Source organism: Vicugna pacos, chromosome 3 (assembly GCF_048564905.1).
Source record: "Vicugna pacos chromosome 3, VicPac4, whole genome shotgun sequence".
NCBI lineage: Eukaryota > Metazoa > Chordata > Mammalia > Artiodactyla > Camelidae > Vicugna > Vicugna pacos.
In genome coordinates this window covers 16,331,849-16,359,536 of record NC_132989.1, presented here as the reverse complement: position 1 = coordinate 16,359,536, position 27,688 = coordinate 16,331,849, and the positions used below count along the sequence as shown (strand labels likewise).

Genomic DNA, 27,688 nt, shown 5'->3' with positions numbered 1-27,688 from the left:
ACCTACTGAAGATAAGTCATCTTTTCCCAATAAAAAAGTGGACACCAAATTTACCACTTTCTCAGACAGGTTTCGCCTTTCTTATTTTTTTCTATGAGAAAGATATCTGATAGAAGCGTTTTAAAGCTGGATGTTTATGGGAGTTGGGGCGTGAAGCTAATTTTTTAAATGACAATCTACTCAAGAAGCAACACCTTCCAGTTTGCAAAAGTTACTCTGTAATTTTTTTGAACACAATGACAATGTTTAGCAATAAGGGTGGAGGATTTTTCAAATATATAACATGGTGGCGATCAGCATGGTTTATTCAGAAAGCATCCGCTGAGGAGTTACCCTTAACTCCATTCAACGGCCAGCTCTGAAACAACAGGCTCCAACATGGAGGCTTTCATTTTCCTTCCCTTCCTATTCTTAGCCATATTCTCAGGTAAGAAAATTTATTCAATGACTTTCCTTCCAACTCTCAAAGAATTAGAAATGTTGAGTGGTTTAGTAATATTCTGTCAGAAATGTTAAAACAGGAAGTCTCTATCAAAGAAATGAAAGAACGTCATTTGAGACAATGTAAATACAGACGGAGGTATAATGATCGTGATCAGGTGGTACAACAGGGAATAGTTTGGTGTGGCTGAAGAGCAGCAGAGACAAAGGAATGGGGAAAGCAGGACATTAGACAGGAAAGAAAATGCAGTCTAAAAGGATGATGAGAACAGACCCGGAATAAAGACAGTATGAGATTTGTGCCATACCCGAGTTTGTGTTCCTTAAAGGCTGCGGTTTTGTGTGATGATCCAGGGTCGTGTGGTCAAACAGAAATAGGTTCAAATCCTGGCTTTTCAATTTTCTACTTATGTGCTTTTGGGCAGCTTACTTATTTTAACCTTAGTTTTCTCATATGCAAAATGAAAATAACTATACATTTCCACAGGTTATTATAGGAACTGTGTGTATGCTAACTCTATGACCATTACCTGAGTTCTTTGTAGGTGCCTCTGATTCAACTTAGTTCTATTTGTTACCTCAACACAGTTAGGTTTTCTATTTTCAGAGATGTGAATTTCCAGCTAATGATACAAATTTCTCAAGATAATAAATGATACAGATAATAGATTTCTCAAGATGATAAACTATGATACATGAAACTAATTCCAATTTATCTCCAAATTCTGACCTCCTACTTGAACAGCTTTTTTCTTACACGTACTGAAAGGAAATAATTAAAGTAAAGTGCCCACAACCTTCAGCTGCTCATAGTTGGAACACAAGAAATAGTGGTTCTCCTCTCATTGAAATCATTGCAGTTGTTTCAGATTGTTGAGTACAGAGGTGATCAGACCCACTCTCTTAAGGAATATTAGTCTGCAGTGATACTGAAAATGAATTAGATGTAAGAAAAGTCACACAGAAATGCCACTTAGGGAGCTGTTGAAGCAGTAGCATTAAGAAATAAGAATAAGTAGGGTGGGTAGAGCTCAGGGTAAAGCAAATGCCTAGCATGCATTATAAAAGGATGGGCTTCCAAAATAAACATAAGAAGTAGATAGAGTAGACAAGTTATGGAACGTATGTTTTAAGAAACAGTCACATAATATCTATTATGTCCTTGAGTAGTTTTCTCACAAAAGAGAGAAGCAAACACTGGAGAGTATGATTGACTGATTGATGCTAGGGCCTTTATGAGAAACGGTGGACATAAAATTGATTGGAAAAAAAAAAGTAGGTTCTGAAGAAGAAGGGAAACCACTGCCTTTGGGACGGGGGAAGGCAGAAAGAAGATGGCTACAGAAAGTGTGTATGGAGATATAGAAAGAATGTGGAAGGAGGGCTCATGCCTGACAGCTTTCGTGTGTGGAAAGTTGATGATGGCATCTTCTGTAAGGTGAGGCTGACAATGTGGGACAGGGTTCTGTGATGTGGTGAAAGTTTACAGTAGAAATTAAGCAGAGTCAGCTTGATTAATCAGTAAATCATTAATTATTTGGGATAATATGAAAGCCCAGTTTAAATAATTCAGGCTCTGATTTAGAAATAGGGCAAGGTGGCTTAACCCCATTATTTTTAGAAGCCATGTAGTACAGTCAAGAAAAAAAAAGAGGACTCAAAATAATCAGGTTATGAGAGGTAATGGGAAGACTCCATCCTGAGGTTTGGTTAAAAAAAATCAAAGAGGCATTAAACACATACTATGTCTTGGGATAAATGCTATTGATTTAAAATTCTTGAAGTTAAATAACTTTATCTTTGTGCTTATGGTATCATTGCAGTATCTTCAGCCCAGCCACTGAAAACAAGTGTTTATAAACTAGAAGAGAGTGGAGAACCTGCACTTATTCTAGAAAGAAAAAATGAAGCTGCCCATCAAGGAGGTCAAATAGAATCTAATAAGCAAAGAGGTAGCAACACACATGGAAAACCAGGGACATTTAGTCTACAAGGACAGCCAGGGCATTCTAACCAGCCAAAGAAACCAGGGAATTTTAATCAGCAAGGGAGGACAGGAGTTTTCAATCGGCCTGAGAGTTTGCAAGGGAATTCAGGACAACGTAACCAAAATGAGAATCCAGAAGTTACTAACGAGCAAGGAAAACCAGGATCTTCCAACCAGCAAGGGAAGCCAGGGTCAGCTAACCAGCAAGGGGGCCCAGGGTCAGCCGGCCAGCAAGGGGGCCCAGGGTCAGCCGGCCAGCAAGGGGGCCCAGGGTCAGCCGGCCAGCAAGGGGGCCCAGGGTCAGCCAGCCAGCAAGGGGGCCCAGGGTCAGCCGGCCAGCAAGGGAAGCCAGGATCTTCTAGCCAGCAAGGGAAGCCAGGATCTTCTGGCCAGCAAGGGAAGCCAGGATCTTCTGGCCAGCAAGGGAAGCCAGGATCTTCTGGCCAGCAAGGGAAGCCAGGATCTTCTGGTCAGCAAAGGAAGCCAGGGTCACATAGCCAAAAAGGAAAGCCAGGATTATCTAGCCAACAAGGGAAATCAAGGTCTTTCTACAATCAAGAAGAAAGAAAAAATGGAGGCAACCCTTTGCATGGCAATATAATGGAGATTCAGGTTAGTGTTAATTTCTGTTTTTTCCCTCAGGAAGCTTACCTCAGCCATTCTATATCCCAAGATTTGAAATAGTAGACTACACTATACTAATGACAAACACATTGTGATAACACTGATATAACAAAGAAGAAATTGCAGGTGGTATTTTTGTACACATTTATAATCATTAATGAGTGTCATGCTCTTCTATTCCATCTCATTCCCTTCTCTGTTTTCCACTCAGGCCTTTCTATCTATACTGGCCTAGCTCAGTCCCTCAATAATTGGGCCCCCATTCCCACCAGGTTTACCTTTCATGCCCATTTTCATCCCCTCCATAATGTACAAACCACTCAGGTGGTAGTTCTATGTCACAAATCTAATCTGGTTTATCACTCCCCTGCTGAAAATTTTTCAGCATTGCCATACTACCCAGGAGTTAAAACCCAAACTCCTGAGCATGGCATTTAAGATTTTTCATGATTGGACCTCATATCCATGACTGGACATGTCTGTATCCATTTCTTATCACTCTTGCTCACATGCCATCCACAACATAATCTTTTGGTTTACCATGAATGTATTCCTAATATTAATGATATCCTCTATCATAGAATGTACCTTACTGCTTTGTTACTGTCAATTCAATTAGAGGATGAACTCCTTAAAGTGTCATTTCTTTTCAAACCTGTAACCCCAGATCCTAGAACAAGACGGGCATATGGTAGGTTCTCTTGATCCGTTTGTTGGATGAGTGAATGAATGCCTGACATTTGAGAGTCATCCTTGCACACCGGTGCACATCCATGACTCCTGTATTCCCTTCTGAGTCCTGCTGTGCTTGACCTTTCTTTGCCAGGCTCTCTTTCAAGTGCCAGCTTCCTAATTCTGATCAGCAATTCTGGACACTCCATTTAGTTGACCCAAAATAGTTTTGGAGAACACTTCCTCCATGTCACCATCTTACTGGAGACTTTGCTTTTTACCTCATAACTTGTCACTCCTCAATACCCTTCCTAATAAAAGCTGCCCACGCCTCCCTCCTTGTCCCTTGTGTCTTAGCTGGCATGAAGTAGTGATCTCCCGGGACATTCCTGCCATCCAGACCTGAGTGTCACCACCAACAGGTTTCTGAGTGTTTAGATTGTTGCTTAAACTTTTTCAGTTTTATACTCTTTTCTAAAACGGGAGAGAGAACCCTGTCCATTTCACAGAGTGTGGGTACTATTTAATTGAACTCTGCATAATCCTACCTTCAGCCTCATTTTCTTTCATGGGACCAGAAAAGAGAAAGGGCCAATTAATTATGACCATATGTGTTTTGTCTTTTCCAGTATGACTTGCCCCTAATTGTTGTTTCCTCGGGTAGGGGAAAGCTTGTCTACAAAGAATTAAAGTGGAGGCAGTCTGACATGTAAGAACAGGGGCTTTGGAGTCAGATAACTCATGGTTTGAATCCCAGCTTGGGGAGTTAATCCACATACGGTTTTGGGTTTGTCACTTAAATGCACTGTATGCCTGAGACAATGCCAGGGGACAAAATATACTCTTCTTTCCTATCGCTGCACAGATTAAAAGCTAAAGAGTCAACAAAATGATGCAGTACAATGCTTTATCAGTAGTTAATGAGCAATAAGTATTTGTTTTATTACAATATCAGAATTAAATTTAGTCCCCTGTATTTACCTAATGGTCTTTCCCATCACTGCAGACTGGCAGTACTGGCAATAAGAACCCGACTGGAAACACAAAATGTCAATCTGTCTACGAACCAGTCTGTGGTTCTGATGGAAAAACCTATGGTAACCGCTGCATATTTAACGAAGCAAAAAGGTAAGAGGACTTTATGTTTCTTTGTATTAGGAAGTACTATTCTGAAGCAAAGGGAATGAAAGAACATTCTTCTCTAAGTCTCCATAGTTTTCTCTCAATAGTGCCTTGGGTGTCTGTCCAAAGGAAACATAAAAGCATATTTAACCCTTGAACAGTGAAGTCAGTCATTTCCTGAGAGACTGTGATATATTCAGCTTCATAAGGAGTGGTAAATTTATTGCTGAGTCATTCACTTACCAAATATTCATTAAACATCTACTTTGCACAGGCATTCCGCTAAGCACTAAGGTGGTGAGCCAAACACAGGCTTCCCTGCTTCCTGCTCCCATGCAGCTTCCATCTTTGCAGTGGAAGGCAGCAAAAAAAAAAAAAAAAAAAAAAACAGAGTATGAGAGAATTATGAATCCCAAGGATTACCAAGTGTAGACTACTCAATGACATTTTAAACTTAAATAACAACATTAAATGTTGGATTTGTTAAGCCATGCAAACCATCGAGAGTTACACCCTGTCTAGAAGAAATAAAATGATGATAAGGCCATTCAAAATTAGACATGTGGCTGAGAAAGAGCTGGATAGCTCAGCTTTCAAAATGAATAAATGTTTACCTACGAAAGAAGGAATAAGGTAAAAACTATACCCCTCTTGTTTTTGATAGTTTCAGAATTTATTAAGTGTTTGGTAAATCATTATTGCAGACTTAAGAAAATGTTAAAGGTAAGTGTCCTCTGTGGCCATAAAAGTTAAAGTCAGAAGGCACATCGGACACCCATTCTCTCATTTTATAGATAAGGCACCCTGCCCAGGGACAGGAAAGACTGCCGCAAAGTGCTCACGTGGAAACAGGCCAGCCAGGGCCCAGGCCTGCTCTTTCCCTTGTGATTTTTAAATAATCACATTTTCTCTCTGAGTGGTGCCACAATTCTTAGGTCCTTGATTTCTCTCATTATCTTGTTTTCAGGTTGAGTAAAGGAAAACTGAGTCTGAACCATGAGGGGAAATGCTAAGCATTTTACAGCAACCAAATCACCTGGAGCCTCAGAATCCACTTTCAGTTCTTTTCAAACGGTGGCTTTCCCTGGGAGTTCTACTGAGTGAGGCCAGCATGAGTCTGACAGATATCATGGATGGATCCTACATTATTTTCTAGCTTTTCTCACTGCAAATAAAGTCAGTTCCAGAGTTGCTTCCAATTTCTGAGACTGTTTATTTTCTATACTTTCTCAAACCTTGTGTCTATGATCCATCTGTTCCCAAAGCCCCAAAATGGCTAATACTTCAGACCAACAACTACAGCAGCAATTTGTAAATCCTAAGAAGTATAAAAATCTCAGGATTGCATGTAAAAAATAAAGATTCCTGACTCTACAAATATCAATGATGTAGGCCTCTAACAGAGCTAAAGAAACTGCAAGTTTAAACCACATTCCAGGTGTTTCTAATGAAGGTGGTCTCTGGCTACTTGATATAAAACTGATTAAAGATTTTTTAAGGATGCATTTATTGGCTTTAGAAGATCTATGGAAACACATGCAAAATAAATTCTCTGTGTATTTTTTCCTTAAAAGAACGTTCAAAGCTTTCATTAGATTCTTAAAGGGATATATGAACAGAGATAGAGTTTAAAACTATTGATCCATAGGTACTGAAATGTAGAAATTTATTTTATTTATCTGAAGTGGTATTTTAAGTTTGGCAGAGTCGAAAGCCAAAATGATTAGAAGGAATCTCACCAGGAGAGGAATCATTGGTAAGCAACACAGGGCTCAAGAATATGAACAAGACCCAAGATAATGTTGGGATCAGAGCTGGTAAAATGGTTTTTATGTTCCTAGGGCAGTAAATAGAAATAAAAACAAAATAAAAAATAGGACTTAATTAAAATTATAAGCTTTTACACAGCAAAGGAAATCATAAGCAAAACAGAAAGACAACTTACAGAGTGGGAGAAAATACTTGCAAATGATGCAACTGACAAGGGCTTAATTTCCAGAATATATAAACAGCTCACACAACTTAATAAGAAAAAAAAAACCTAATCCAAAAATGGGCAGAATACCTAAACAAGCAATTCTCCAATGAAGACATGCAAATGGCCAATAGGCACATTTTAAAAAACGCTCAATATTGTTAACTATCAGAGAAACGCAAATCAAAACTACAATAAGGTATACCCCAGGCCAGTCAGAATGGTCATCACTGAAAAGTCCACAAATGATAAATGCTGGAGAGAGTGTGGAGAAAAGGGAATCCTTTTATACTGTTGGTGGGAATGTAGTTGGGTGCAGCCATTATGGAAAACAGTATGGAGATTCCTCAAAAGAATAAAAATAGACTTAACCATATAATCCAGCAATCCCAATCCTAGGCATATTCCAGAGAGAACCTTAATTCAAAAAGATACATGCACCCCAATGTTCATAGCAACACTATTTACAATAGCTAAGACACGGAAACAACCTAAATGGCCATCGACAGATGACTGGATAAAGATGTGATATATTTATACAATGGAATACTACTCAGCCATAAAAAGAACAATGCCATTTGCAGCAACATGGATGAATCTGGCGATTGTCATTCTAAATGAAGTAAGCCAGAAAGAGAAAGAAAAATACCATATGATATGACTTACATGTGGAATCTAAAAAAAGAGACAAACGAACTTATTTACAAAACAGAAACAGACTCACAGACATAGAAACTAACTTATGGTTACCAGGGGAGAGAAGTGGGTGGGAAGGGATAAATTGGGAGTTCGAGATTTGCAGATACTAACATATATAAAATAGATGAACAACAAGTTCATACTGTATAGCCCAGGGAACTCTATTCAGTATCTTACAGTAACTTATGGTGAAAAAGAATACGAAAACAAGTATGTGTATGTTCATGTATGACTGAAGCATTATACTGTACACCAGAAATTGACAACATTGTAAACTGACTACACTTCGATAAAAAAATATATATAGAACCCCCCAAAAAATAGTTTTATGAAAATGACATCAGAGTGGTTGCACAAAAGCTATAGGCTAGTGATGAATACAAGTCCTTTTATATTCAAAGGATCTTTATTGAGCAGTAGGGAATTCAGACAGCAGTTTATACTTGGAATATAGAGATCCGCCCCAACAAACATAGCAGGAGAGCAGACAATGGAATAGGGCACAAGGTCCAGATCCAAGTGTAGAAAGAGGTTGTAGTATCAGACAGGGTAAGTGGTTGAATTCAAGGAGAGGGAAACATAATGTGTTACGTTTTGGAAAAATGAGAAAGGAAAGATGCAGAAGCTACAGTTGTGGGATATGCAGGTCATTACTGGACACATTATTAAAAGCATTCAATCCTACATCTAATCGGCAACAAACAAAACTCAGAGGTCAACTGTGGAAGCCCTTCATATATTTGGGTCATGGAATGTAAGAATTCAGCTGGAAACTCAATCCCAAATTCAAATGGATAGAATCTAAGTAAAGTTTGCTCTACACTGGTCTTTTCCTAGTATCCAAGGCTTCTGCTTATGATTCAATTTAACGGATGATTAAACAGAGTAGAATGACTGAGCTCTCAGCAAAATGCCTCATATAGAAGCAAATAAATATTTTGAAATTAATATATACTTATAGAAAGAATAGAACTTAATGCTGGAAAATACCTCAGGACTTAATCAATTACTACTGATGTTTAATAAGTTAGTTTAGTTTTGTTCAATTTAATTGCAAGTGCCTACCAAACAATTTAGACTGAACACAGACCTCAGCCTTCAGACACAGATTCCACAGCAAAGACAGAATTTGTAACTTCCTCTTAAATACTTAAGGATAAAAGATGTAATGACGCTCCATATTTACCCAGATTTTTTTGCACGCACACACACACACACACACACCAAAAATAGCTATTTCTGTATGTTTTAGTATCAGAATTATCTCAGGAAAGTGTTCTGTGATGGAAGCCACTAATGAGTTTGTTCAAAACAATTAGGCCGTAATATCAAAAAAGCATTTGATAATTACTTGAAAAGACATTAATGGAGTCTTTCAAATATACAGTGAGCACCTTGAAGGGGAAAACTTTAGATTATTTTTGTACACAAAAGGGACTTAGGAAAATTGTTTTACTGAATGAATCAATGACTGATCAATGCAGGAGAGGACCAGTGAAGCAGGTGTTCAGCTCTCTCCTTCTTAAGCACCTCTATCTTAGGGCAAGCTACTATTTACTGTCTCTTCCTGAAGCACTGCAAGATCTCCCTAAATGGTCTGGGTGTCTTTACTTTCGATCTTTCTAATTCATTCCTCATAGAGCAGCGAGAGTGATCTGTTTGAAATACAAATTTTATAATGTACTACCGCTATCCCACCTTATGACACTCGGACCCCTAATATTTGGGACAACCTTCACATTCTATATCTGACCTACAAGATATTCAGTATCCCAGGAGGTAGTCTGGCAATAGCCACTTTTGAAAGCCCCGAAGAGTTTGTGTTGAAAACCTGCACCTTTGCTAAAAACACTGCCCATTTTTTCCTTAAGATCCACACCCGTAATCCTTAACAGCCCAGGAGACCAGCATGTCCCTGGCTCCTTCCTGTCTCTTCAGAGTTATCACCAGCTTGTATCTCTCCAACTCTCTATGCTCTAGGCAGAGAGATCTTTTCATTACTGGAATCCACTAAGCCCTCTCACAAATCAGGACCTGTGAATTTTCTTTCTGCACCTCTGTAGATATGAACTTCCCCCTTGAAATCTATCCTCCCATCATATACAGCCTTTGTCGTTACTTGAAATTGTTTTATAGAAAACAAAAAGACTACTCTGTAACACACCCTGATACTCATTGCTTAATATCTCAATCCTCACATTTATTCATATTCATATACCTGGCAATTTAATTTTACAGAGAATTCCTGCCTCTTCCTACCTTTATCACACTTTTTTTTTTTTTCCTGACCTGTCTTCTTTTACAGCTTTGCAAGGGCTAGTCTGGTCAACATTTGTATTCCCTTTTTCACTATGATACTTTGTCCCTTGTCCCTTACTTGTCTAAGAGCCTCCTCTCCCTTCTCCAAACACCCAGATCTCACCAACTCCTGCCACCACTCCTAAATCGGGCACTGTGCTGCAGGACACAATCACTTATATAACCAGGTATTTGATGCCATGACAAATACAAAGTTTTGATTCTTTAAGAGTCAAAAGACAGTTTACCCAAACTACTGCCTTTCTTTCACAAACTCCAGAGACAATATCTGCAAACAAAGCAGATAAGTTTTAAAAAATTGAATGGTTATTTCTTTGATTAGATAAATCTGCTGATAAAATAAAGACACTTGTTCTCTGTAAATAAATGTATGATCATTTATCTGTGTACCCAAACTAGATCTAAATGACCAAGAAAAACCCCAAATTTTAATCTAAATCAATGAGTATTTATCTATGTCCACTGTGAATATGGCTACATTTGAAACACTTGCTATGGTAGCTTCTAAAACTAGCAACAACTCTGTCAAAAAATAGGTAATTTCCCCACTTTGTAGCTAGGAACACTTGAGTGTGGTAAGAACAATGGCTTACATGAAGCCATTAGAATATGGAATCAAATTCAGCATCAGATTTGTCTAGTGCTTTTTAGCAGCACCTCTTAACATCATCTATTGGTGACCAGGGGCTTCAAGAAAAATGATCATCCTGATCATGAGATATTTTTGCCAACTAGTGAATGATCAAAAATGTCCCATTGGCTATGAGAAAAACTACTCAGGAGACAAAATGTAAAATTCATATAAAGAATGAAATAGTCTCAGTCATTTGGAAGAACGCTTTTCAATCCCTTCAGTGAACTTGTCATAAGGTTCTGAGAAAATAAACGGATCTAGCCAGAACAAAGCCCAGTTTTGAGATTCAACAAGCAGTGAAAAAAACAAATCCAGAGGCTTCTCTCATGGTGACATTTATCTCAAAGGAGCATTTGTACCCTTCTACCCATCCACCCCTACACTCTCAGTGAGAAGTTTCAGCTCAAGAAGAACAAAGCTGGAGGTACCACACACCCTGATTCTAACTACACTACAAAGTTACAGTGATCAAAATAATGAGGTACTAGCATAAAAACAGACACACAGATCAATGCATACAGAGTCCAAAATAAACCCACACTTATATGGTTAATTAATTTACAACAAAGAAGTCAAGGTATACAATGGGGAAGGATAGTCTCTTCAATAAATGGTGTTGGGAAAACTGGACAGCCAGTCTTGGAGATGGTCTTTTTGGATTTGACATCACAAGCAAAGGCAACAAAAGAAAAAATAAACAAGTAGGAGTACATCAAACTACAAAGCTTCTGCACAGCAAAGGAAACCATCAACAAATAAAAAAACAACTTACTGAATGGGAGAAAATAATCACAAATCATATATCTGAGAAGAGATTATCCAAACTATACAAAGAACTCATACCACTCAAAAGCAAAAAGCCCCCAACCAATCCAATTAAAAAATAAGCAGAGGATCTGAATATACATTTTTCCAAACAAGACATATAACAGATGGCCAACAGGTACACGGAAAGGTGTTCAACATCACTAGTCATCAGGGAAATGCAAATCAAAAGCACAATGAGGTATCACCTCACATCTGTCAAATGGTTATTATCAAAAAGACAACAAGTAATAGTTGTTGGCAAGGATGTGTAGATAAGGGAACACTTGCACACTGTTGGTAGGAATGTAAATTGGAATAGCCATTATGGAAAACAGTGTGGAGGTTCCTCAAAAAATTAAAAATAGGACTAGCATATCATCTAATTATTCTACTTTTGGGTATTTACCTGAAGAAAATGAAAATGCTACTCTAAAAAGATATATACACCACCATGTTTCTGCAACATTATTTACAATAGCCAAAATGTGGAAACAACCTAAATATCCCTCAATGAATGGATAAAGAAAATGTGATGTGTGTAGATACACACACACACACACACACACACACACACACATAATATAATGGAATATTATTCAGCCATAAAAAGAATGAAATCTTGCCATTTGCAATAACATGGATGGACCTTGAGGGCATTATGCCAAGGGAAATAAGACAGAAAAAATAAATACTGCATGATCTCACTTATACGTGAAGTATAAAACAAAACAAAAACAAAAAACGAGCTCATGGATATGAAGAGAACATATTGGTGGCTGTCTGAGGAGAGGGGTGGGAGGTGAGTGAGATAGGTGAAAAAAGATTTTTTTTAAAGAAGTTCAGCTCAGTGGCTATAAACATTTTAGAAAAAAATAATTGCATTGATTTTCAAGTCATAGAAATAGAGGTGTTAGCCAAAGGGTCCCCTGAGATAAGAAGTAGTCCAGGAATAGATATAGACATGTAGCTGCCTAGATCACAGGCTCCCCTGAGTTACTCCTAAATGGTGTTGTCTTCTCTACCAACACCGCTACTTACTGATTAATTCTCCTCAGGAGAGCTGAAATTACAGACGTGCTAGAAAAATTCAAAAGAGTGGAAGAGATCTCAATGTGATCCTTTGTTCTACATCATCTCTATCACCACTGTCCTGAGGAGTCTCAGTCCCTAGACCCCCCCATGTGGAGATTGCCTCATGCAGTATCAACCTGGTCACTTCCAACTAGCAGGAACCTTATATTTTTCAGAGCTGCTTAATGAGAGCTATTTGGGAGTGACCGACAGTCCAGGAGGGATAGAGTAAAGAGGCAGCCTTTGTACAAGAACTAGAGTCACGGCACAGCTAATGAGAAATGAATGAACCCATCCCAGTAAAGATGACAAGAACAGGAAGACACAGGGGTGGGGAAAGAAAGAATAGGAAAAGCACTTTCTTGTCATAGGCAAAAGGAAGGGAACAAAGATCCCCGGACAAGCAAAGACCACGAGCTAAGGCTTTGAACCATTAAGGGGCATGAATTATCTGAGACAGTAAATATTTCCTGTGATCTGACAGAGCTTACAGAAGTGTCAGAAAATTTAGGCCAGGGCTGGTTGTACAGTTTTGATGATATTCAAAAAATTTATTCTTTCTAGAGACAATGGAAAAAATAAGGTCTTTCTGAGCATGAGTGAAGTGAATAAATTTTCATTAATAAGCATGTTTAAATTAATGAACACTTACATAACACTATATGCATGATGTATATTTCAGAAAAGTAAGTTCTTTCACATGACATTGAAAAAGCCCAGCTTATATTAAACAAATAAAGCTCACAACAGAAAAATTTGTTTCTCATAAATACAAACTTCTGGTTTAGGGCAGTAGAAAATAGCTGGAATGGGGTTCCAGAGATAACTGTATGTCTCTTGTTCTGTTACCCCAACTGCAGTTGCTTATTTATCTTGGATGCTTTTTAATTTTTTATTTTTCCTTTTTTTTTTTTTTTTGGCGGGGTGGGGGGCGGTAATTAGGTTTATTTATTTATTTATTTATTTTTAATGGAGGTACTGGGGATTGAACCCAGGACCTCGTGCATGCTTAAGTATGCGCTCTACCACAGAGTTATACCCTCCCCCAACCTTGGCTACTTTCTAAAATACCAATACCCTGGGTCTAATGTAGAACAACTGAATCACAACCTCAGGAAGGGCGCCCAGGTGCAGGTACAATTGATTATAAAGCTTCCCAGGTGATTGTCATTTCTATCAATTGCTTAAACTACCAGGGTTCCAGACTTTCCTTGCCTTGAAGGCTTTGACAGTCTTGTGTAGCGCTGGTCAGGTATTTTGTAGCATGTCCCTCAGTTGAGATTTGTGTGATATTTTTCTCATGATTATATTGGGATTATGGATTATTTGCAAAAGCTTGTAAAAATTTCAGCTAGCTTTGCAATGCTGACCAGATAATTCACTACCCTGGGCCTTAATTTCCTTACCTGTGAAGTAGAAATAGCTGTCTCACAAATGCTTCTTGTATTTAATTGAAGTACAGTTGATACACAATACTATATAAGTTACAGGTGTCTGTTTTGTGATTCACAATTTTTAAAGGTTATACTCCATTTATACTTATGAAACATTGGCTATATTCTCTGTGTTGTACAGTGTATCTTTGTAGCTTATTTTATACATAATAGTTGGTAAACCCTTCGTCCCCTACCCTGAAATTGCACCTTCCCCTTTCCTACTCCCCACTGGTAACCACAAGTTTGTTCTCTATTGCTCTGAGTCTGTTTCTGTTCTGTTATATTCACTAGTTTGTTGCATTTTTTAAGATTCCACATATCAGTGATGTTATACAGTATTTGTCTTTCTCTGACTTATTTCACTTAGCATAATGCCCTTAGAGTCTAAGTCCGTCCATGTTGCTGTAAATGGCAAAATTTCATTCTTTCTATGGCTGAATAATATTCCATTATATATATAAACAGAACTGGGGGAAACAGACACTTCACACTTAAAGGAAGCACATAAAACTTCCCATGCTCCTGGACCTAGGGCAAAAGCAATAATTTGATAGGAGTCTGGGCCAGACCTACCTGCTGGTCTTGGAGAGTCTCTGGGCGAGGCAAGGGGCAGCTGGGGCTCACCCTGGGGACGTCGACACCGGCAGCAGCCATTCCTGGGAGGTCCAGTGCTGGTGGGTGCCACTGTGGAACTCTCCATTAGCTCATTAGCGCCAGAACCTGGCCCACCCAACAGCCTGGAGGCACCAGTACTGGGACTCCTCAGGCCAAGCAACTATCTGGATGAGGCTACGTCCCCACCCACCAGCATACAGGAAGCCTAAAGACCTCCTGAGTCCGCCCACCGGAAGGGCCAAGACCCAGCTCCACCCACCCGTGGGCAGGCAGCAGCCCCAGAATCCCTCTGGGCCGGAAGCTGGGTGGAGCCTCTGGACCAGCTTTAAGAGATGGGGGGGTGGGGAGATGGGGGGGTGGGGAGATGGGGGGGTGGGGAGATGGGGGGTGGGGGGGCGGGGGAGCGGAGGCAGACACCAGATGAAAGAAAAGCACAGTCTCACAAGCTGCAGTCCCACGGCCTGCTCACAGCAGGTCAGGCCCTGCCCTGGGACCAGCTGGGCCCCAGCCCTGCCCGTTAGCAGGTCCATGCGCACTTCTGGATGCCCAGGGCTCTATAAAGACCGGTAGTCTGATACCAGCTCTCGGATCCTGGCCCTGTGACCAGATTCCAGGACCCGGCTCTGCCTGCCAGTAGCCCAGCGCTAACCCGGGGACTTGGCTTTGAGGTGGAAAGCCCCATAAAAAGACTGGCAGGACCCTGAGGCAGGGCCACTACTCTCTTGCCAGTACTATTCCGTTTCCTGGCCCAGAGGCTCTATCTCACTTTTTGCCTCTGAAATGGCTTACTTCTAGGAAAGTGGAACATACCCTTAAAATTAAGTTGGTTCCCTGAGCTCAATCCTGATTGGTTATTTCTCTCCATCCTAATTGGTCCATTTCTACAAAGCTTGTTTTTAGTCAACTTTTGTTATACCCTATTTGCATATGATGTTACAAAGTGTAAACTAGCAGCCTATAAAAGGCTGTGTAAACCTACAGACGGGGTCCAGAGCTTGGAGTGTTAACTTTTCTGAGCCTGCTGTATGTAATAAACCTGAGTTCTCAAACTCTCAGAGTGCTGCTTGGTCTCTCGCCCAGATCCAGGTTGCTATCACAACTGAGCTGTAACATTAAGCTATAACATGTTTTTCTGCAACAGCTTCACCCACCAGTGGGTGGGCAACAGCCCCCAGAGTCCTCAGGACCCTGACTCTGCCCACCAGTGAGCCAGCACTAGCCCCCGGCCTCCTGAGGCCAATTACCTCAATTACCTCGTGACCCAGCCTGAAGAAGCAGCACCTGGCAGCCTCCGAGCAAGGCGGAGCGTAGGGCCAACCCAGCCTACCAGACAGACCGCCCACAGAGTCCTCCGCCACAGAAGGACCCTGGCAGCCTTCATGGAGAAACCCCTAGAGCATATAACATAGGTGAGGAGAGGGGAGTGCACTGCTGGAAGACACAGGACATCTCTCCTACAGATGGCCACTTTTCCAAAGTTGGGAAAGCTACCAGATACATAAAAATACAAACAGCAACTTAGGCAAAATGAGGAGACAGAGGAATGTTTCATAAGTGCTTTTTAGAACTGTTGTGGTTTTGTGGTCCTTCAAATACAAAGAATGAGAAACATGTTTTCAGCCCCAAAGTGCGTTTTTTTTTCCAATCACTCCTACTCTGGCCCAAAACAAAGTACAACTTTTCTGAACTTTTTCAGTCCAGTGGCTATTTCCTTTTTTTTTTTTAAATAAAATCAAAAATTTGTTTTTATTTGGGGTTATCTCTCTGCTATTGACATGTGTATTTTTTCCTTCTACTTAAACTGTTTTTAACCTTTTTTTTAGCCTTAGTTTCCTCTACCAGTCAATCATTCTGAATGTCCATACATCTGTCTTATATGCTTTTTCTGTCACTCTGTACTCTAAAGATCTCATCCATGATAGATGTTTCAATTACCACCTATACCAAGAATACTCATACTTTTTTTTAACTTTTTTTTTCACTCATACATTGTTATCTGTACTCAGTGTCTTTAAACACGTATTCACTGACCTACGATGTCTGCGCTTGGCTGTCTCAAATTCAAAATGTCATTTTGAATCTTTAAATTCAGAAAGTCAAAGCTTAGATCTCCTTCTCCTGCCCCGCTGCAGTTTGCTTCACTGACAAGGGCTATAATTCAGTGGGTCGTGCATCCACACTGCTGATTACACAAGTCAGAAACTGAATCTCCTTGATGCACTCTCCTGTCCAACTCAGCAACACTGTGCTTCTACATAGCTTTCAAATTCATGCATTTTCTCAATATTTACTATCAACCAAATGGTGTAAGATACTATGCTCTCTTACTTGGACTACTACCATGATCTCCTAAGTATTTTACCTACATCCATCCAGTCATTTTTTATCCCACTATGTGCTCTGTGCTATAACCAGAGAAATAGATCTTATCATATCCTATCTTTCCATAAAATACTTCTAATGCATCTAAGGCTCATGGCAAATGACCTCAGTCCTTATCATAGCCTTCAAATTCTGCATGCTTTGCCTTTCTTTACTGTTTCTCCTGCACCTTGCTTCATGCAGCCCTTTTGTGCGTGTGGTGGGGGGTGCGGTGGTGATTAGATTTATTTGTTTGTTTTCTGAGGAGGGACTGCGGATTGAACCCAGGACCCTGTGCATGCTGAGCATGCACTCTACCACTTGAGCTATATCCTTCCCCCTATGCCTCCCTTTATTTTCTGTTCTTGGCCTCGGCATTTCTTTATTTACATGGCATACTACTTACTAATCCTGGGCAAGGAAACTTACTGACTGCTGAATTCTGAATTCCATCCCAGTGGGCCCATTCATGCTAGAAGAGGACTCCTCTGATGGTCAACTTGTCTCATGAGTTCCATGACAACTTTTCAGATCTTCCTGACACTTCAGGGTGGTCTAAGGCTCTTCCATCTCACCTCTTGTCTTTCATTCCTTCACTCTGAAGGAGTTTGTGACCTAAGACTCTGACAGCCTTCCTGTCTGTCTCCCCATTCCACCCACCCACTCCACCCCACAGGCATTCTTCTTACAAAATCTTTGCAGTTTTCATCTATAAATTGCTTTTGTTTCTTGGAGAACTTAAAATAACACAGTATTTAATGTCTTTCTTTCTTAGGTCTGGTCTGAAGACTGAGTCAGGATGGAGCAGATAAGAAGTGTCAAGAGGTCCCCCAGTATGGAGAGGACTTGTGCAAGGACAGTGAGCAGGCGGGGACCAGTGGTTCGAGCAAATGGAGCACAACCTCTTCCTCATGTGTAAGTTCAAATCCTTCTTATTGAGAAGCATGTTGTACATGTCCTAGGGAGTTTGTGTTCTTTTGATCATTTCTTTCTCTCTGACTCATTCTTTCTCTACAGGAAAAGTATAGAGAGCTTTGTTCATTATGAAGATGGCCATTCTTGATGGAGCTACGTAGTATTATGCCTTTTATCTTGACCCCATTTTGCAGTAGATTTGACTTGTGGGTTAAATTCAATAGCTCCTTCCTGTTATTGCCTACAAGTGGTGGGTTACTTTGCCGCAACTCAGGGGGCAGTGACATGGGGAACACTAGAGATTGCTCTTATTTCCCATTTGTTCTTTTTTTCTCTTTTAGTATTTCTATTGTGTTAAATACACAGCTTTCTTATCTCTGGTACAAGTTGAATCACATTATCTTTTTCTTTATGAAACTTCTAATTCATGCATCTAACATTCTCTTTACTGGCTAGTTAAGAAAAAATGAAAATCTTGTAGCCTGCTGTGTTCATAGGCAGTCTCTCCTGCTTTTAATCTCTGCTGATGAATATATGTAAGAAGAGACGGCTAATGTGTGAGACACAAAGAGCTTCACAATAGTTTCAGTTCTAAGCTTCAGTTTACTTTTTCCTCACATGTCCTGCTCCAGAAGGATTGATCTGCCACAGGCACTTCTGATGGCATCAGTGTAAATAATTTAAAGAGCTACTGCAAGAGTAATACTCACTCAACAATAATAATGGAGCACTTTATGCATGCATCAGATTCTGTGTTCCTCCACTGAACTGGAATCATATCTATGCTCAGAGTTTCCTTTCTGAATCCTACCTTTTTCACTGCTCTAAAAAGTAAGTAAGATTAGGGTGGCAAATGTAAGTCTAAACTGAATGTAAGTCTGAACGTGAATGCAGACTGTCTTAAGATTTTATCCCTAACATCTAAGAGGTGGAAGTTGCTATTCTCATGTTTAAAATAAAGAATTTTTATATTAAAAAGTCAAGGTTACTCAGTGGTAAATGAGATTTGAACTCAGGTTTTTCAACTGCCAAAACTCCTTCCAGAAGTCAGACTGTGAATATGAATTAACTGGAGAGACAATGACTAGTTAAATCTTACCCCACTTCAAAGTCTCCAATGTCACCCACTTATCTTATTTAATGTAGAATTTAAGGCATTGACCCATGTGGTCTCAGCCTCGCTCCCATGAGTCTTCTTTTCTTTATATTTATTTTTTTCCCAGGTTTACTGAGATATAACTGACACATTGTTTAAGTTTAAGGTATGCACTTATGTATGATTGGCTACTCATACATACTGAGAAACGATCACCACTGTAAGTTGGTCTCTCCTCTTCCTACTATTTATGTCGTGTCCTCCAGGCTGGGTTCCACAGCCAACTGACCCAATACTCATCTCGGAGCTTGTCAAACATACCGTTGCCCAGACATCATATATCAACAATTGATTCACAATCTTGGTGTTGAGAATCAACATTGATAGAAGGTCTTCAGCTGATGTCAATACTTGGTGGGGGATTTGTACTATAGTTTTATAAGATGTTCCCATTGGGAGAAGCTGGTTAAAATATACAGGTGAACTCTCGAGTATTTCTGACAACTGTATGTAAATCTACAATTATCTCAACATAAAAAAATTTTATATTTAAACTGTAAGGACAGTCCAAATTTACAGCAAATCTAATTGAGTATACTGTGTTCTAATGTTGTGAAATACTGAGAGGCTAGGCATGTGTTTAATTAGAGTTCACAAAACTCTGTGGGCTTTGATTCTCTTTTCCTTTCTAACTCAATAGCTTGGAAACTTTCCGCATCTCTTCTCTATCTTAAGATCTGTAATTTTTTGCATTACTTTCTCCCCTCCTCAAAGCTCTGGGTTCATCAGAAAAATGGTTCCAAACCTCCCACTGAGAGATGATCTATGTGAGATCTTTGTGACGCAGAACACAGAAAACCTCAGGGTCGTATCTGCTGTGGGCCATCTGGTTTACCCCGTAGGGCTCCTCACCGACAGTCCCATAAGGGAGCCGCCTCAGCTGGGGGAGGTCGCCGAGGAGGAGAGAGCAGCAAAGGAGGCAGAGCCACTGGAGCCGGAGACCTCACTCTCCAGTCTTCTCCATCTCAGGTAGGTCAGCTGGGGACTATGGCGTTAGCCCAGGTGTGTCGCACTGCTGTGAGGACTGCTCCAGATCAGTCCTTCCTGAATTAACTTACTATTTTCTGAGGAAAATCTGAAATTCCAAAGTGTGTATTTCTTTAAATGCAGCCAGGTTCCTTGTGGGCTGAGCCAGGGGCTGGGAGAGTAAACAGCTCCTTAAATGGGCAGAGGACTTACCTGGTGTTTCCTTCGAGTCTCTGTGAGGCCTTCGGTTCACATGTATGTCTTGTTGATCCTCTGGGTCGGAAAAAAGGAAAAAGGGAACAGTCCACTGTAATTAGGAACCTAGGGGAGTGGAGCAGTTCATTTATCTGTAAGGAACTTACACTTGGAAATCAGCAGTTTGTCCTCGTGCCGTGTGTTATAAACATTCCTGTGTGTTTCTCCTACAGACTTGATAAAATGTCCCTCTTATCATGGATCAAAGTTATTTTCATCATTGCCTTGGCATTTCCTCTTTATTCTGGTAAGTCAGTTTTCTAGTCTGCATGAAATGTTTCCCATATCTTAGAAAACGCAGGAAACAACTTCTGTAATCTAGGAATGAAGGAGCTTGTTTTTTATTGGGTTTGTAGACCATAAACTGATTAAGTGAAAAAAGGGCATGTTACAAATGCCTTTTTAACATTGCATCAGAGGATGCCTTTTCCTCGTTTCCCATTTTAGACAAGTGGAGATAGAGTAGTGGGTTAGAACTTTGCTCTTTGTTCATCAATGACTAAAGAATATTACCTGATTATTTTTTTCTTTTTGATGGTCAGATTGTTAAATGCAAACTACAAAGAGGAATGATTTTTTTCTAGGTTTGGAATTGCTTCATATTCTGATTTTTTGATCACCCATTCTGAGTCCCCTAAGACAAGGTTTTGTCTAAGGAGAGAACACATTGACACATCTGGCAAAGTGATCTCTCTCGAAGCTCAAGGTAGACCATGAATTTCAGAATAAGGCATCTGTGGGCTATAAGACAGACGCACACATTTAGATCACAGTTCTAACTCACCAAGTACTAATTGATTCCTTCATATTTAAGTGATATGCTCTAAAGCATTGTCTTATCTGTCTAGGATGTCTCATCTATAAAAATGGGAAGAAAAACAGTGACATCTTCAAAGAAGGATGTTAGGGGTTTTAAAAACACATACAATTCATTTTCACAGAGTTAGAATAATTGGGAATTTAAAAATATTTCCAAATTTGATATTGTTTTGTGAATGTTTTGTTTTGCTAATGACATGAAGGGCTTGCCTCATTACTGGGGGGGGGGTCTTGAGTAAGCAATTTGCATAGGTTTCTGCTACTAAGAAATAGCCGTATTTCCTAAAGATGATTCTTCTACCCCCTTTCCTCCTCTTCTCCCTCCTTTCTCCCCTTCCCCTCCTCCTCCTTCCGTGTCCTCCTCCTCTCTTTCTTCTTCTTCCTCTTCTTCTCCTCCCCCTGCCCCTCCCCCATCTTCTCTGCCTTCATTTTTAACTTTTCCATCTATGTGTTGGTTGCAGAAACCTCTTTTGCATCTGTATCAGAATTCAAACTTCCGGTAAGTTAATCCTGATGGACGCTGAAAAAGCTAAACCACTTTTCTATATTATATATTTTGTTTTGAGGGGGGAGGTAATTAGGATTATTTATTTACTTATTTATTTTAATGGATGTACAGGGGATTGAACCCAGGACCTCATGCATGCTAAGCATGTGCTCTACCACTGAGCTATACCCTTCCCCTCTATAGTATACATTTTAATAGCAAAATTCATAAAAAATGTACAACAGAGAGGTCTTTCAAAAAACAAAAAGTGTTAGTATTACATTAAAGTCAAAAAAATAGAAACTTAGTCATGTAAAGCCATTTGTCATTATCTAGACAACATAAAAATGTGCATATCCCATTACACAAAAATTTAATGAATGGGCATAAGTGTTGTGTCATACAAGCATCTGAGACAGAGTGGAGGGTGTTTACAGTAGAAGTGTTCATCTCAGCAAAACAAAAGAAAACAGAATCAATCTAAATCTACATGTAAGGGTGGATAATATAATAATTTCTATATACCCACATAGTATAATATTACATAAAGGTGAAAAGTTAAACTACAGTTCTAAATTCCTGAATAAACATAGTCACAAAGAAGTTTCAAAAGCAGATGAGGTAAACGTACACAAAGTATTGTTTATGTCAATTACCAGTACTGTTAACATTAAACAAATTGCACTGATAGCTGCATATATGTATGCACACACACAGACTTAGTGAAATTATCAAGACAGGGAATGAGAAATAGAAAAATTCCATTTCATGATTTCTTCTTGAGTTTGGAAGGAGAAAAATCTAAACGGAAGTGAAGATGGTGGTCACTAAATTACAATAACATGTTCTGTGATCTCTTTAAAAAATTACAGCAGGTTTATAAAAACATTGGTAAAATTTTATTTTTTAAGTGGGATTTCTGTTTTATAAATTTTAGTGTTAGTGTTTAAAACTACTTATAGACTGTATTTTTCTAATCTTGATGTCTGGCCCTTCATATTAAGATTAAGCAAAATTTTACTGAGACTTTCATTCCCTGAGAAAGTTTATATTGTCTCTCTGTGTTTAACAGCCAGACTGTAAACTATATACAGGAGCTTGCACCAGCGAATATGTTCCACTCTGTGCAACCAACGCAAAAACTTATGACAATGACTGTCTGTTCTGTCATGAAAAGATGTAATAAGCACACAGTATAAGTATTTGGTCCTCCAAGGTATGAAGAAATCATCACAAAGTGATAGGAAAATCCTTGTTGCTGATAACCAAGGCTCAACATACATAGAAAATTACTAAGACCTCTGTAAAAAATTAGAGGCCACTCTTGTTCCTTTTCCTGAAGTTCTTGTTTCTGAAAGTAATTTTGTATTTGAGCTCTCATTATAACTTTGTTTGATATTGTACAAATGTGTACATCAATTAATTTCACCTAATTATGTGTCACTAATGGCAGGCTAGCAACCAACACAATGTAATTCTGTAGCCCAGATGCAGAATCACAGCTCTCTATGGTGGCCGTGTAATTGACCCATGCAGACTTCTAGCTGAAGGAAACTAAAACCAAGGCCATTCATGCTAAAAAGGGACTCCTCTAATGGTCAGCTTTGTCTCACAAAATCCATGACAGCCTCCAAATCTACATTGGACAGCAGGACATTGTGGAGTACCTCCATCTAATCTCATTTCCTGTCTCTTTCATCCTGAAGGAATGTGCAGTTTAAAGCTTCAGCCAGTCTTCCTACCTCCCTCCTTATTCTCTCTCATATGTGTTTCATCTCACAAAATCTTTGCACATTTAATCCCTTAAATTGGCATCTGTTTCTGGAGAACTGCTGAGACCATCTCCAATCTCTCCACTCTCAGATCTGGGTGGGTCCTAAGACTGAGACAGGACTGAGCATGTAGGAAGAGTCAAGTGACCCCACAAGGGGACAGGACATGTGTCAGACCCTAGGAACAAGCAGAGTCCAGCTGCTTCTGGAAGTGGAGCACAGCCTCTCCATGCTATTCCACGTTCACATTCTCCTTTTTGAAAAGGTTTCCAGTGTCTCTGTGTTTAGACACTGAAAAATCCCAACTATATTCTGCATGCATGTTATCTACATTTTTGCATCATAGAAATGAGTTCAGTCTGTGCAATGGATGGTCAGACTTAAGGCAATGAATGTAGTTTCCTCTATGATAGAATCCTGGGAGTTTAAAATTCTCCTTTTTAAAAATAGTATTTTTATTTCAGAATAATTTAAGATTTACAGAAAAATTTCAAAGATAGTAGCAAGTTTTTGTGTCTTTTATCCAGTTTCTTCTAAGGTTAACACCATGTACAACCCTGGAACACTTGTCAAAACTAAAAAATTAACATTGGTATGTCACTATTAATGAACCAACAGAATTGTTTGGAGTTGACCAGTTTTTCCATGAATGTCCTTTGTAATATTTCTTTAAATGTAATGTACTTTATTTCTTCCTTAAAACTCTTTAATTTTTTTCTCTGTCTCTTTCTTTCTTTATAGAGAAAACAATGCCAACATTGATTTTCACCATTTTGGTGTATGTTGAATATTGATGAAGCTGCACACCAATATGGCTTTTTTTGTAACCACGTTTTGTGGCGCCTTCTACAGGCAATTAGAGTCTTCTCAATCAGAGCCTTAAATTCATAGCTGATCAGGTAAATCCTATGGAACAGAAGCTAGATTATAAAGCATTCAAAGTTTTTCTAACTTCCTGTGATTTTCAGGATTTTGATTCTCTGTGTTCAATTATTCAATGATAGTTTAAAAAATGAATGTCTTAACTGAAAGTTTGATAACATAAAAGCTAATTTAAGATAAAAATATTTCACTCATTAAAATGTTAGAAATGATGTTATCTTTATTAAAATGTCCTTTCTTTGACTGGATAGTGAGCTAAGACATGTGCATACTTTTGATAATTATAATCAAAACAGTATTTTCAAAAGCAAACAAGTAATACATTACTCAGTGTTTAACAGAAATAGATTCTTGGGCTTCTTTCTGTCCTAAAGAATCAAATTCTCCAAGAAAGGGGGTCTAGGAAATTGAATTCTAATAAGCACCTAAGGTTAATGTTATGATCACAAATGTTAGGCAATAAGAACTTCAGCTAATAAATTAATTAGGACTTACATCTTGTAATTCAATTGATTGGAGAACCTATTCAAAGAGACTGTAGGATTTCCGAGGCTTGGGGAGAATGTATCGTATCGTTTCCCTTCTCTCTCATAAATAAGCCAAAAGGTAGTTGAGTGATGTTCAAATGCTAGATGGCACTGCTTTCTTCAGCCGAGACTGTCCGTTTGTGGGGTAAGCATGATGATGTGATGAAGGGTTTCTGTTTCTTTTCATCTCCCAACTAACAGGAAGCAACCATTAGCTGAGTGGCCTAGAGCTCATTTAAGCTTTATTTTAATGACAGAAATGTAGATTGACGCCTGGAAGACAAGTACAGTCTGCCATATATTACCGGGCATGATCTCTTTTGGTAAAATTTTTCATATTTTTATCGAAATGTATGATTTACATAGGGCCTTCTTGTTTAAATTCTCCGGTATTAATTCTTAATGAACATATATCCATTGGAGTGTACATTTTTGGAGTCACGTTGTAAAATAAAGCATTCAGCTGGTTTCATGACCTTTTTCCTTGTGGAGGTCTTGTAGGAAAAATACTCCAAAAAGCAAATCAAAATCAAAATGAGACAGCACCTTCCACCCATTGGAATGACTACTATCAAAAAGGCAGAAAATAACAAGCGTTGGCAAAGATGTGGAGAAACTGGAACCCTTGTGCACTGTTGGTAAAATGTAAAACGGCGCAGCCACTATAGAAAATAGTACGGCAATTCCTTAAAAATTTAAAAATAGAAACAGAATCGGATTACCATATGACCCAGTAATTCCACCTCAGGACATATACTTAAAAGAATTGAAACCAAGACCTTAAAAAGACATTCGTATACCAGTGTTCATAATGGCACAGTAGCCAAAAGGTGGAAGGAACACAAGTGTCCATCAACAAATGAACAGATAAATAAAATGTAGTATATATATACAATGGGATATTATTCAGCCTTAAAAGGGAAGGAAATCCTGACACATAATACAACATGTACAGAATTGAAGACAGTATACTAAATGAAATAAGCCAGTCATCAAAAGACAAATAATGTATGATTCCACTTGTAGTCAAAGCCGTAGAGACATAAAGTAGGATGTGGTTTCTTGGGGCTTGGGGAGAGGGAGATGGGTAGTTGTTTAATGTGTATAGAATTTCAGTTTTGCAAGATGAAAAGAGTTCTGGAGATTGGTTGTTCAACAGTCTCAATGTAGTTAACACTAATGTGCACAATGAATTCTGCACTTAAAAACAATTAAGATGGTAAATTTTATATGTATTTTACCACAATTAAAAATTTTAAAACTCTGCAGTGAACACTGGTACATTCATACATGGATTCTTTTATTTTTATTACAAATTATATAAAAATATTATATAAAAATAATGCCATTTGCGGCAATATGGATGGGCCTGGAGATTATCACACTAAGTGAATTAAGTTAGACAAGGACAAATACCATATGGTATCACTTATATGTGGAATCTAAAATATGATAAAAATGAACTTATTTACAATACAAACAGACTCACAGACACAGAAAGCAAATTTACGGTTACCAAAGGAGAAAGGAAGGTGACAAAGTAGGAGTTAGGGATTATACAGACTACAAACTACTATACATAAAATAGGTATATAACAAGGTCCTACTGTATAGTACAAGGAACTATATTCAATCTTGGAATAAACTATGATGAAAAAGAATACATATTTGTATAACTGAATCACTTTGCCGTACACCAGAAACTAACACAACATTGTAAATACACTATACTTCAATTAAAACTGAAAAAAAGAAAATCATTTGTACATATTTGCCAAAAGCACATTAGCAATGGAAGAAATGCCACATTTAAAAAGTAAAAGCTGATAAAGCAACAACAAACTATTTGATTGAAGTACTTTTTAAAAACTGTATAATCATTGTCATTCCAAGGAATCTCAAATGGCCTAATAAAGTTCTCAGATGTTAAAAAAAATACATATAAAAACCTGTTATGTATCAAGTCTTAGGTAAGATGCTAGGGAAAAGCTGTTGAGCAAAAGTAGATACAATTCTGTTTTCTAGGAACGTCCAGTGTACTGGTTAAAATGATCTATTGTCAACAAAAGCTCTATAAAGCAGCTTCCCACGTGTTATCTTAGTTCTTACAAAAATCTTATTAGGTACACGTTGGGTTTAACTTTTAGCCAATAATGAAAATAAGAAACTGGGAATTTAATAATACTTAGAACTTGACATTTCGGTAATAAAAAGTAGTTTTAATATGAAACTTGTTATTTTACTGCTTTTTAAACATCTTTATTTTGGTATTTACATGCCCAAAACAACCATTTTTCAGTGTAATACAATGATTTTTGTAAACATACAGAGATCTACAACCATCACAATTCAGTTTTAGAACATTTACATCATCCAGTAAAGGTCTCATATTTTAGACCATTTAGACTATTGATGGTCTAGCCAAATGCAGAACAGTTACTGAGATGTAAGAGTCAGTATGTGTGACATCTAAAGGCAGGTATGGTGATTATGCCTCTGGTATGTACAGAGATGTCAGAGTTCTGAAGAATAAATCTCTTTTTAGAGAGGGCAGAAATAAATGAACCATGCCATGGTACAGGTACAAAGAGGAAGAGATCACTGGTGCATTTCTCTGAATAATTAAAATATAATTAAAATTCAAAATGACTTAAATTGAAATACTTCTTTATGAGGCTCTATAGGGCTATTTCTTATTCTTCTATCCAATCAGATGATGAGGTAGTATGTACACCTGTTCACAGTTCCCTGTTTAGGCAAAGGCATTCAGCTCATCACCACAGAAACTCATTTGGGGCAGCCTGTCAGCTCCTTAACCTCATAAAAGAGTAATATTGTTTAGTAAAATTTACTTTTATTACCATAATAGTGTATTTTAGTATATTTACAATCCTAAGTCCTAGCTCCTTATTATCAAAAAAAAAGGACTTAATTACACATCACTCACATTTCCATGAAGACTAACAAATGCGCAGAACCTTAACATAGTTTTTGAAATACAAAATAACATCTTATTTCTCTTCACTGCTTAAAAAAAAAACCTTTAATAAAATGTCAAGCAAGCTTTTTTTGTACCACCCCTACTTAAAAGCAAAAAATAAAGCATAAAGCAAGAAAGGCAATGTTCAAATACACTGAGATAAAAT

General features: G+C 38.5%; 1 protein-coding gene and 1 long non-coding RNA gene across 3 annotated transcripts in view; one reads left to right on the top strand and one right to left on the bottom strand.

Annotated features, from left to right (window-relative positions):
• LOC140691554 (uncharacterized) overlaps window positions 1-27,688 on the bottom strand; it is a 181,487-nt gene that overhangs the window by 124,910 nt on the left and 28,889 nt on the right. For both annotated transcript variants that reach the window (XR_012067283.1, XR_012067282.1), the window contains exon 3: window positions 20,014-20,073. This is a non-coding gene — a long non-coding RNA (uncharacterized lncRNA). The remainder of the gene's footprint in view (window positions 1-20,013; window positions 20,074-27,688) is intronic.
• Window positions 379-19,887, top strand: MARCOL (MARCO like). The gene is made up of 4 exons (XM_072951695.1): window positions 379-427; window positions 2,265-3,040; window positions 4,731-4,852; window positions 19,677-19,887. The coding sequence occupies exons 1-4, from the start codon at window positions 379-381 to the stop codon at window positions 19,885-19,887; spliced, it is 1,158 nt and encodes a 385-aa protein (XP_072807796.1).

Excerpts from the sequence above, each read along its gene's own strand:
- MARCOL (XM_072951695.1), top strand. The coding sequence starts at position 379 with ATGGAGGCTTTCATTTTCCTTCCCTTCCTATTCTTAGCCATATTCTCA. Across the intron at positions 3,041-4,730 it reads GCAATATAATGGAGATTCAG|ACTGGCAGTACTGGCAATAA; the intron begins GTTAGTGTTAAT and ends CCATCACTGCAG. Across the intron at positions 4,853-19,676 it reads ATATTTAACGAAGCAAAAAG|GGCTCCTCACCGACAGTCCC; the intron begins GTAAGAGGACTT and ends TTTACCCCGTAG.